The sequence below is a fragment of the Helianthus annuus genome, chromosome 17 (assembly GCF_002127325.2).
Source record: "Helianthus annuus cultivar XRQ/B chromosome 17, HanXRQr2.0-SUNRISE, whole genome shotgun sequence".
NCBI lineage: Eukaryota > Viridiplantae > Streptophyta > Magnoliopsida > Asterales > Asteraceae > Helianthus > Helianthus annuus.
The window spans coordinates 82,151,206-82,163,883 of record NC_035449.2 but is presented as its reverse complement, the minus strand read 5'-3'; the positions used below and the strand labels follow the sequence as shown (position 1 = coordinate 82,163,883).

The 12,678-nt window shown below is 33.5% G+C and overlaps 1 protein-coding gene and 1 long non-coding RNA gene across 2 annotated transcripts; both read left to right on the top strand.

The window, feature by feature from the left end:
• The first annotated feature begins 6,420 nt into the window (after positions 1-6,420).
• LOC110924981 lies at positions 6,421-10,431 on the top strand. The gene is made up of 12 exons (XM_022168954.2): positions 6,421-6,639; positions 6,728-6,922; positions 7,047-7,295; positions 7,372-7,492; positions 7,617-7,765; positions 7,831-8,088; positions 8,164-8,301; positions 9,195-9,266; positions 9,434-9,735; positions 9,831-9,992; positions 10,064-10,214; positions 10,291-10,431. Exons 1-12 carry the CDS (start codon positions 6,421-6,423, stop codon positions 10,429-10,431), a joined length of 2,157 nt encoding a protein of 718 aa, XP_022024646.1.
• Positions 10,432-10,447: 16 nt separating this feature from the next.
• On the top strand, positions 10,448-11,103 carry LOC110922661. Its single transcript, XR_002583349.2, has 2 exons — positions 10,448-10,593; positions 10,891-11,103. It is a non-coding gene; the product is annotated as an uncharacterized LOC110922661 (long non-coding RNA).
• Positions 11,104-12,678: the final 1,575 nt, after the last annotated feature.

The window sequence follows — 12,678 nt, the reverse complement described above, 5'->3', positions numbered from 1 at the left end:
ACACACACATTTTGTATTATTTTTTTTAATTGTAGTCTATTAATACAATTTTTTTTTTTGTACAGGATAGACAATGATGAAGATAAGCCATGTGATAGATGATCTCATTTTTATTGAACTTTTTCTAGTGGAAACTTAGTAAAAGATTGTTATTTTGTGTCTAATTTTTTTAATTATCACTAGATTTTTTATTGGTTTTTTCTTGTGGTATAGTTGTATAGTCAAATAATTTTTCTTTCGCATCTTAATTAATGATTATTGTTTGACTGGAAGTACTACATGATATTACTCAACTAGATGATTCAGCCTGCACGTTGCTGCCGAACCTAGGCGGAATTTGATAGGTATTCGTTCAGTTTGTCATAGTAACGACACTTGCTATAGCAAACTAAAACATAAAAATAAAGTCTTAATAGTACTCACACTTGGCATAACAAATAAAAAAGACATCCTAATTATTTTTAATATTTATACTTGTTTATAATAAAACTCAACAATTTAATAAAAAAAAACCGTTACGTCGTAAGGAACTAGATTTCGCCACCATAAATTTTGGCTGGGAATTTGCGCATGGATCAAACATTGTTGACCAACTTTTTAAAAGTTATTATATTAAAATTATAATATTTATTCAAAACAAACTTATTCTAATTAACAATGACCCACATTTGACCAATTTGACAACGTCACGAACATCTTTACACACACTTCAATGATCCGCGAACAATATTATTATAACTTGACCGGACATTGAACTGGTGGCATTATTGGTGCGCTGGTCAAAGTGGTCTAACCGGATTTAGTAACCGCATAAATGTATATAGAGTTAAAATATAGAAATGCAAAAAAATCAATTAGATAACAAATAATTAAATGTATTTTTTTAATAATGTTGGCACTCATGTAAATTGCAATCATTAAACCCCAATTTCAGGTATAAGGCTATGGGGTGTGGGGCGTTGGTTGGGGCGAGGGTTGCAAAGCAACGTTGGCTAAACCACACCGGGCCAGCAGCGTTGGCTATGGCGTTGCCTCGCTGGCGTGGGTTTGAAGCCTGGCGTGGAGCGGGGGGGGGGGAGGTGAGGTGGCTGGTGAGAGATGACCGTTTAGGCTAGCCGTTGCCAAACGGCTACTTTGTTTAAAAAAATATTTCTTTTTTAACATTATAAATCCTCACCCATATTTTTTACCATTTTTACCACTGCTCATAATCAAGAGCTTGATCGTAATTTGGATGATTTTGATGAGTCTCCTTCCCGCCCACCAGGTAGAGACACATCAAAAAAGCGGATTCAAAGAGGGAGATCGGGTTCGGCCTCAGGTAAAGGGTTTTACACCGACCTGTTGGAAGAAATTGGGACGAAAATCGACACATTCAATTTCATCCAACAACAAAGGATCGAGATGGAAAAAAATATCCAAGTGTCGTACTATAAAAAAATATCTCTAAAAGAAAAATGCGAAGATATGAAATTTCTTGTCATGCCCATCAGTCACCGTACCGGCCTATAATTGGAATTGACATGCAAATGAAACAAGAAATCTTGAAAAAATATGACATTAGGGTTGTAAACGAACTGAAGTTCAGCGAACAGTTCGTGAACCATTCGGCGGGAAGTTCATTTATGTTCGTCTGTTTAATAAACGAACAAATATGAACAAGAAATTTCGTTCGATTAGTTAAATGAACGAACATGAATAGAGGTCTCATTCGTTCTATTGTGTTCGTGAACGTTCGGTAAGGTGTTCGTGAACATTCGTTCATTCGTTCTCTGGCCATCCACCTTTAGCATTTGTCGCGTTCGCCAAATTTATTTGTGTTCTTGTGTGTTCGTGAACCGTTCGTTAACATGCATAATTCCTTAATGAACGAACATGAACATAAATGTCGTTTGGTAAGTGTTCATGAACCGTTCATGAACACATTTATTTCCTTAACGAACAAACACGAACAAGGCCTTGTTCGTGTTCGTTCTGTTCGTTTACATCCCTATATGACATGGATAAATCATGAAGTTTTTAATCGTTTTTTTTGTTTTAAGTAGCTTTTTTTATTTCATGTAGTTTTTTTTAATTTTATTTGTAGTTTTTGAAAAAAAAATATACAATCTTCTATTTTAGTTAGTGTGTTAATTTAATTAATGGAATTTTAAATAGTTAAAAAAATCAAAATCTACATGGCTGGGCACGCCAGCCGAAACCACGCCACCTCACACCCCTTCTTTTGAAGAATTACCTTATGGACCCCACACACCACGTGTCAAGCAATGCCCCAACCCAAGCCGCCCACACCCTGCGTTCTAATGTTTGAAATGGTTATAATCAATGTTTTCATGACCGGACCGGATAGTGAACCGGTCGGTTTACCGGTTCACTGGTCGAACCGGTTGGATCGGTCGGACCGGATTCAAGAATCGGATGATATCATAAATAATTTAATCTTCAAAAAATATAGAAAATATACCAAAATTGTTTCTCAAACATTAAACATAAATAGACAACATCATATATAAAAGCCAATACAAAAATTAAAATCGTATTATTAATTGAATACATCTATACTATATAATAAAAGAAAGGGAAATTGGCCTGTAATAATTCCACCTAGACCTTATTGACCATTAATAATCCCACCTTAGAATATTCCCCCCACCAGTCCCACCTTTCACCTATTTTTCCTACAATGGTCCCCCGTTAAAAAAACTTAACGGAGTTAAGCTTTTTTCCAAATTACAAATAGATTTTTTAGGGCTTTTGATTAGAACGACGATACGAGTCCATTGATGTAAAACTTGCCTCTAAACGATGCTCCAAACGATGAAAACGACGCTTCAATTTGGGTGTTTAAATTTCCAATTAACCAAAATCAAGTCACTTGGAGCACCATTTCGAAGTAAGTTTTACATCAATAGACTCGTATCATCGTTCTGATCAAAAGCCCTAAAAATTTTGTTTGTAATTTGGAAAAAAGCTTAACTCCGTTAAGTTTTTTTAACGGGGGACCATTGTAGGAAAAATAGGTGAAAGGTGGGATTGGTGGGGGGAATATTCTGAGGTGGGATTATTAATGGCCAATAAGGTCTAGGTGGGATTATTACAGGCCAATTCCCCTAAAAGAAACCATGTTTGGGATACTTGTCATTATTCTAGACCATCCTTAATTGTAGATAATTATTATTTAATTTAAATTATTAAATATTAATTAAATTAATATAAATTTTATCAACTCTAAATTATTGGCATAAACTTAATATTTAATGAATAAAAACTAACGAAAAACAATGAATAAACTAAATATGAGATATTCGTTTACACGCTTAAAGGATATAATTTAATCAGACAAAACATAAATTTAAATTCTAAATTTAAGTGATGTTCACTTATTAATTATTAAAAAAATAAAACATAGTATAAGTAAACGGAAATTTGAAGGTGAAAGCAAATTGAAATCCTTTAGTATAGATTATATTAATTAATTAGATTTATCATATTGTTTATATAGTATATTAGTTTTAGACTATATTACTTTTAGATCATACGGAGTGGGAGGGCATGAAGAGAGGTAATAAGCGTCATGTGTTTGCCAAATAGTAAGGGAGCGTGGTAAAAAAAACACAAGGTGGTGTTGGCGTGAAAGTGACGTTAAAAAAAAATATCAATTAATTAAAACTAACTCAAACAACACTCACCAATCAAAATCCGCCACCTCACACTGCACAATCCCTCCACCCCGGTGAAAATCTTCTGCCCTCCTCCCCCCGCCGCTCCTTACACCACCCACGGGCCGGTGTGCCTGGCGTGGAGAGGCTTCCACACCACCTTTCAACGCCTACTCCGTATGATCTTACAAGCTCAAGTGTGGTTAATTTAAGAATCCTAAGTTTATACAAATAATTATAGTATAACAAAAATAAGGCTAATGTTATCGTACAAAGTATCCTAAAAATGAGAAGGGAACAAAGACACAATGAATCACAAAATATAACACAATGGTATAAATATAGAAAACACACCATGTTAAATAAAAAGACACGTAGATCTAAACAAAAAATCTAATATCTAGAAGTTAAAAAACCAAAAAGCGAAAATTCACAATCTCATATCGTAGAATTACGGTTCCAATGTCGCTCGAATGAGGTCACTCGGAGTCCGTTTGATACTCTTCCCATGACTTCTTATTTTTAGGAGACAATGTATTTGATTCTAACCCAACAAAATAAATTTTTACTAATATAAACTTTATATTGTTTTATTAATATAAACTTTATTTTGAAAAGTATATTAGTTTCAAAGTTTTTTTAACGTTAATCAATATTGTTTCACTTAACAGTAGATAAACATACATATTATTTATTGTTAATTTTATTATTGTTCACTATGAGAAATTATATTAAACAACTTATTAATCAAACCAAAAGTTTAAAATAATATTAACCTAATTTAAAAAATAATAAAAAAATCCATTTTGATTTAGAAAGATTCTTTTTAACAATAGATAAACCTGTATAATACACATGGTTTTAAAGATATAAATTTTTTTATTATTTGCTATATAAAGTTAGATTTATTCAAGCCATACAATACACAAAGTTCTTTTAAAGTATACCTTTTTTTGTTATTCAGTATATAAAATTACATTTCTTCCACCCGTGAATACACAGGGTTTTTTTTTTAATATAATTTTTTTATTGTTTGGTATACAAAATTATATTTATTCAAACCGCACAATAAATGAGGTTTTTAAAGATATAACTTTTTATTATTTAATATACAAACTTATATTTACTTAACACATGTAATAAATGAGGTAGTTAAAAGTATATTGTTTTTTATTTAGTATATAAAATTACATTTATTCAACTCGTGTAATACACGGGGTTCCAACCTAGTATGTGTATATACTGTACGTGATTGTAATTGTTAATTACTTAGGGTTTTTTTTATATAGGTTCTAAAAATAAAAAAAAAATACAAATCTAATGTTTTAAATAAACTAAAAAGAATAAAAAAGGAAGTGAAAAGCCATATGGGGAACCGGAGACAGCTGTTATATGGGAATTGGGAAAACAAATTTATTAACTTTCTTAAATTATGAAGGCTACAAGCACACAGAGATTAGGTGACTTTAAAATTGGTAAAGCAAATATGGAGGAAACCCTAACGCCAATCTCTCCATCTCTCTTTGCATTCGCCATTTCGTTGGCACTCACCACTACCGCTCCACCTCCCGCACCGTTCTATTCCGCCACTAATCATGATTATCTCATTCATCTCCCCGTTTCCACTATACCGATTCCTAGAATGGCTCTACTCTGGTGGCGACGCAAGCCGGTTTGACTGAGCTTCAGCTGATTATGTGAAGCAATGGCGGCCTCATAATCCATCCTCCACATGAGATTTTTATATCCTACGTTTCGATTTAGGCTTTTTCAGCACAGATCCGGCGAATTAGAGTATGCATAAGGTATAACTGAGTTTGGGTCTCCGGCCTCGTCTCCGACGGAGATGGTTTTCCGGCAATTAAAAAAGAAGCCCTAAATGTTTTCTTTTTTTTTTGGAAAAAAAATGGGTGAAAAACCGTTTCAGAAAATCAAGATTTTCTCATAAAAAACCCACTCCCGCCACATTATCATAAATTTCTCATAAAATACCCGCTCCCGCCCCATTTACCACAGTCCCACGTTAGTTTTAAACCTAATATTCTTCTCCAAACCGTCCACGTTGTTTTGCCATATTAAAACAGTGAACGAAGGTAGCTTCTTCCCTATTTCCCTCATTTTGATTTGTAAGTATCTTTGCATGTTAAAAGCTTTATAGTCCTGTTTAAATTGATGATTTGCATTTTCAACAAGTTTAATGTTTCTTATTGTTACCTTGTGAATCATGATTTATTTGACTAGTTGTTATATATATTTGTTACCTTTTTGTTGATTTTGCAATTTTGATTGCTGAAATTAAGGCGTGGACTCAATTCTTAGATTTTGTATTACACACTTTTGATTTGATGATTTTAAATTTGTGATCTTAGGAAAGTGGCCTCTAAAGTTTACTGGAAATTGCAAATTCACCATTCTAATTGGATTTATGAATTTCAAATGCAAGATATAGCTTTTCATTTTGTTTCTTTTGTGTTATATCCATATGCTTTCAAATAAATCAAATATTAGGTAACTAATCTAATTAACATAATTACACCTGTAATCAAGATGTTGATAGCATTTATGTCTTCTTAGAAACCGTTATTTGTTTTGCAATATCACTTTCTGAAGTTACGGTGACCTTTGAGTTCATAGTTTATGTTTAAACTGATGCTTGGTTGTTGACTAGGGCAAATATGTATATTGGTTTTGTAAATATGTATGTATATGTATCTAATTAAATAACTTAGTTATTTCTTTTGCTTAATTGTAATCTATAGCTATGTCGAAAAGAGGCAAACGTGGTGTTGCTTCTTTTCAAAAGAATTATAAAGAGGAGGATTATAAGGTAGATTTTGACAAAAATAATCGCCCGGTGGGTGCAATGAGTTCTCCATTTATGTCATGGTTTGGGCTGAAAGTTAGACAAACGTTTCCATATCATATTGATACGAAGGATTTTGAAAGAAACCGGTGGGAAGAATTATGGTTGGATACCAAGGTATGGTTTTTTATTTTTTTTACACATTATCATAAGATGAAATATTTGTTTAGTATTATGTTTAACCTTTTGTTTTGTAAATTTTTAGAGGTTATGGAATATTCAAACTGATGGGGCAAAAAAGTTTATGCTTAAAAAAGCAAAGAAGCTTTGTACAAAATTCAGAAGCAGGCTTGTTATCAACTATGTTAATAAAGGAAAAAGGCCTTTTGAGAAATATGCATATCTCGATCCTGCGCATTGGGATGAATTCGTTCAGAAAAAGACAAGCAAAGAATTTTTGGTATGTATGAATTAATTATTATATTATTGTTATTATTATTATTATTATTATTATTGTTATTATTATTATTATTATTATTATTACGTTTGCAAGTATTAATTGTATTTTGTTGATTTGTGTGAAGGATATAAGCGAGAAGGCCAAAGCAAGTGCAAACGCGAACACAAACTTCTCCCGACTAGGACGAACTGGGTTTGCGGGATTGGATGCTAAAACCGATATCATATGGCCTCTACTTGAAGCAAAGTATCCATATCTTAAAACTATACAAGATAAACGTGCCAAAGCGTGGATAATGAGTAAAAAAATAAAAAACCCAGAAACTAACTCGTATGAACTTGCACCAGATTCGCATGAAACAATCGAACGTTTGGTAAGTAAATGTGTTTGATTATTTTTTTAAAGTTGTATATATCTGAAACGGATGATTTAACAATATCTTTCTATAGGTCCGCACCGAGAGAGAGATGATAGAAGATGGTAGTTATTTTGCCGGAAAGGATGACCCGATTGTTAGAGTTATGGGACGTGAACACGGCGGAAAAACACGGGCAGTCTCCGAGCTTATAGGTAATGTCAAACACACACACACACACACACACACATATATATATATATATATATATATATATATATATTTGAGTTTTTTTCATCTATTGATGCTGATGTAGTTTTGGATTTTGAGTTTATGTAGGTTCAACACAGGTTCATGGAGGATTGTTCAACAATAGTAAAAAGCGAGCAAGAAGGTGCAATAGTTTGGATGCGATCAAGGAGAAAGGCTCGGTATCATGGGTGGACAAGAATTCCGGTGGACCGATCATATCCTATCCACCTATCGAGGTAATATATTTATAGGTTGTTAAAAATGTTATATATTTTTTAAAAAATGCTTTATGGTTTCGCAGAAATTGACACCATGTGAGATGCTTTTTCCATTCCAAGTTAGCGATGAGTTGACGGTGGCTATAGGGCAGATATGGCCAACTTCTGATAGGATTCTACATGGCAAACTAATAAGCGAGGGTTTTGTAAAAGTTCAAGTAGATAATGTCATTGAAGGTTGCGAGAAAATGCCTGTTCTTGAAGTAACTAAAACTGTGGACATTAAATGTGTTGGAGACATGCTTCACTGTTTTGTTCAATGGCCAAGGGATGCAGTAAAGGTATATTTGTTTATATATTACATTATACTTTAGTATATTGATGTTTACTCTAATTTTTTTTTTGTTAAATTGTAGATTGTGAACAAGGAAACATCCAGCAGGTCTGTGAGTTTCCTGAGAACGAACCCGAGGCTCGATTCATCAAGCCACACAGGCGCCTCGCCTCAAACACAAGCCGGTGACATCTCGGCGATTTCATGTTATCATCCAGAGGTAGTTTATATTAATTTAGCTTGATTTGTTCATATTCTAGCCATAGTTATCAAATGCGTTAGGCGCACTCGAGGCGCATAGGCCTCGCCTAGGGCCTAGGCGCAAAGCGCAAAAAAAGCGAGGGCCCTAGAAAAAAAGCGCACGTAATTGAAAAAAATAATATAATGTATTATGGGTTGAAAAAGATAATTAATGTATCTTGTAGGTGTATAAAATTAATAGTACTCTCTAAATATATTTGTAGAACTTATATAGTTAGATATTAAAATTATCTAACTAGTTTAAAAAAATAAAACTTTTTAAGATAATCTTTTTGTAAAAATTCTAACATATATAGTTAGAGTAGTTTAAAAAAATAAAACTTTTTTAGATAATTTTTTATAAGAAATTCTAACATATATAGTTGAGTACTTGCTATAATAATTTTGAATATTTGGAAAGGAAAAAGAATTTTGTTAACTATTGACACAGTCTTCTTTCTACATAGTGCCTAGAGTGCCTAGCTTTTTCTGCAAAACACTGTTAACGTAAGCTTTTAAGAAAAATTTCTCCACTCCTTTTCAAAGGTCAAAACTGAGTATCCTTTCTGCAAGTCATAATGCCTTTCATTCTTTCATCTTTTTTTTTCTCCTATTCAAATTTTTGTCTTCGTTGAACCATCCACAACCACAAATATGTCCATACGGAAAGTATTGTAGAAGTTCGCCGGAAACTGGGCAGGAATCTGGCCGGAATAGTCTCCGGAAAGTTGTTTTTTGGCTGGAAGCTTACTAGAAGAGCGCCTTTGACGGCACAAGGCGGTATGGTTGCGCCTCGCCTGAAAATTGCGCCTAGGCGCAGCAGGCGAGCGCTTTTGATAACTATGATTCTAACAGTTTTTTTTGTTATTTTAGATTGAGGAAGACCCGTATGAACTACAAATGCCTATTCAACAAAACATTGATCAGATGAGTTTTATGAATATGGTAAAGCATCAGCAACTTGTTTTATATAACAATCCACACACAAATGCGCGTGTACACACACCTCTCTATCTCTATATATATGCAAACATATATAAAAGAGTACTAATCAGATTTTTGTTTCTATAATAATCCATAAGTACTAATGTTGTTTTTATAATGCTTTTTAGTTAATGGAAGTGCAAGAACTACCTGAAAAACAAATGGCAAACAGTCATGCTCCTAATCTAGATCCAGAATTTATCGATCCTGAAGTAACTACTGCTTTGGAAAGAACAAAGACTAGGCCTCGTGCAATTCAAGATATGGTTGAACTATTATCAAGGTGTGTTGGGGATAACCATAGCATTCAGATTTCTTCACCGGCCAGGATGTATCCCCAAACGGTTCAGGATAGTATTCCATATGTGGAGTTGTTACAACTATTTTCTAATGATTGGCTTGACATCACTGTGATACATTGGTTTGCAATGTAAGTTTTTATTATTGTTTTACATGGTACAGTAACATTTTATAGATACAATTCAGTTTACCAACTTTATCATTTTTTATTGTTCTTGATTTAAGGTATTTTTATGAGTCACATAATTCTCGAAGCGCATTTTTTAATCCGCACCACATCAAAGGTGATTCATGCACGAAAAATTCTGAAGGCGTTCAAGAACATATCATAGATATGTTTATGTTCCATACCGACAAAACATTTTTTCTTGCGCCATATTTAGCCGAGTAAGTTATGTTCTTCCACCATACATACACACATACATACTTAATTTTTGTATGATTTTTATTTTTTGTAGTAACCATTGGACCCTAATTATCATTTGTCCATCAACTGAGAGAGGCTATATCATTGATTCTATAAGTAGAGAAAAGGACCAGCATAGTTACCTTCTTACGTCTGTCATTGATGAAGCTTTTGGGTTTCCATTTCTTTGGGATATGGTGAATGTATGTTTTCTATTTTATTATCAGTTTATTTTCATGCATTTAAAATTCTTAATTCTTAATTCTTAATTCAAAACAGTGTAAGCAGCAAAAGAATGGTTGGGAATGTGGTTTTATGGTTATCAAAAACATGTACGAGTTTGTCAATACTATTCAACATGACTTTCACATTAAGGCAAGTGTTTTCTATATATTTATATACTTTGTATATTTGCACTAAATTATATATTTTTCAAATTACATGTTTTCTATTTATTTGTTTTAGCTTTGGAACGAAAAAGGTTGTCTTCCGCAAAAAGAAATTGACAAACTGATCCTAGAATTAACGCCACAGTTTATCAGTAGGGTGTTTCCAACGGGTCAGAGGCATGCGTGACAACAGGTAAATTTTCACATGTCAAATATAGTAAACAAAGCTAATATAATTAGAAAATGAATAATATTCTCATATATAGTCTTATTGTTAGTACACTGAATATAATTAGAAAACTAATGCTATTATATAAAGTTTTGGGACATCTACTGAGCAAATATCTGAGCAAATATCTCATGTGTTGACTTAACTTGGGAAACATACTGAAAATGCTTAGTTATTATCTTTTAGTTTGGTTGTGTCTTGAATATATTGTTTATTAATATTTTTTTTTATCTTGATTGATTTTGATTTCAATTTTGTCAGGTGTGGTGATGAAAACTAAGAAGAGAGCAATGCAAAAAAAAGGTAAAAGTTGGAGTTCTACAACTGGATTGGAGTTGAAGTTTTTGTTTTATGTTTGAACTTTTGGTGGCAAATTTGTTTCTTTAGGAGTTAAAGTTTTTTCATTTTGTGTTTGAACATTTGGTAGGAGATCTGTTTCTGTAGGAGTTCCAAGTTTTTTTATTTTGTGTTGAAGTGAGAGTTCGACTATTATCATTTGGTAGCAAAGTATTATGTTTTATGTTTGTTTTGAATCTATCGACTCTTAACCTTTCTTTTGTTATGCTAATATAGAAAATTAGCAGTATTGTTATTATTATTATTGTTGTTGTTGTTGTTATTATTATTATTATTATTATTATTATTATTATTATTATTATTATTATTTATGTACTAGCACTTTTTTGTTATCTATATTTAATGACCCGGTTGTTTTTATTTATTGACGTGGTTTCTTAACAGCGCTAAAAGAGAGCCTCATTTTTGACTCCCTATTTGAAGTGGTTTTGGACACGGTTGTTTCTATTTACTGACGCTATTATTTCTTTTTAAAGACGCGTTTTCTTAACCGTGCTAAAAGATAGCCTTATTTTTTGACTCCATATTTGTTGGGGCGGTCCATAAACCATGTCAAAAAACGATTTTAAACGCCCCAATAAACCATTTATGTACTAGTTCTCTCTATCTACAACTATCTCTAACTCTCTACTACTCCCCCTCTCTCTTGCACCATCAACCACCACCTCAAGCACCATCCACCACCCACAACCTTCACCAACACCACCCACCCCACCCCACCCCACCTCAGCCTTCACCGCCACCACCCCCCACTTACTGACCACTACCAATTCCACCACACCACCCCCAACTATCGACCACCGTAATCCCACTGCACCCACCATCACCACCGCACCCAAATCACCACAACCTCTCTCTCTCTCTCTCTCTCTCTCTCTCTCTCTCTACCTGACTACCACCACCATATGAAAAGTTGTTACACAATAGTCCTTACATATAACTTATTAACACAATAGTCCCTAAAGAGATGAAATGACAAAAATGCACTTATGTGCGAAGCACATGACCATAATTAATGAAAAATTTAACTAGGTTTGGCCTAAAGGACATAACGTGTAAGATTTTGAGACTTAACTTACAAAGCCCGTCAATTTTAAAGACAAAGGACACCGCCTGCAATTTGTTGTAAACATAAAGGACACAACTTATAATTTAGAGTTCCATAGTTGCCTTAGATTTTCCACTATGAGGTAGTTAATCACTTTAGGGCACTTTTCTTAGATAGTTAGACAATCGTGAGGGAGTCTAGATAACGGTTGTTCGTAATAGTCTTTTAGAGTTCCATAGGTATCTTCCCGAGAAGGGTCGGGGGTCCTGTTCGGTTACTCTTAGGGTTTAGCATTCAAAGATCTCGGTTCCATAGCAGATTAGTATCCGATAGAAAGACAGACGATAATATTTGGGATTCTAGCCTAGATAGTTATTTGTCATCACTGATTTCAACCCTAGTCTAATTTGTGTACAAGAGATTCTAGTGCGAGTGAGTATATGATTGCGAGTGTATTAGCTGCAAAACGAAACCTAAAACGGTCGTCCAACCTCTTATTTATAATGATAAAGAACTAACTAACTATCCGATATCCCGGGGACTCTCATAATATTACAATATGAACGTTGTAAACTTGGTCAACGACTCCAACGGTCATATTCTTCAATAGAAAGAGCGAGTCTTCTGCTTGACCTAGTCTCATT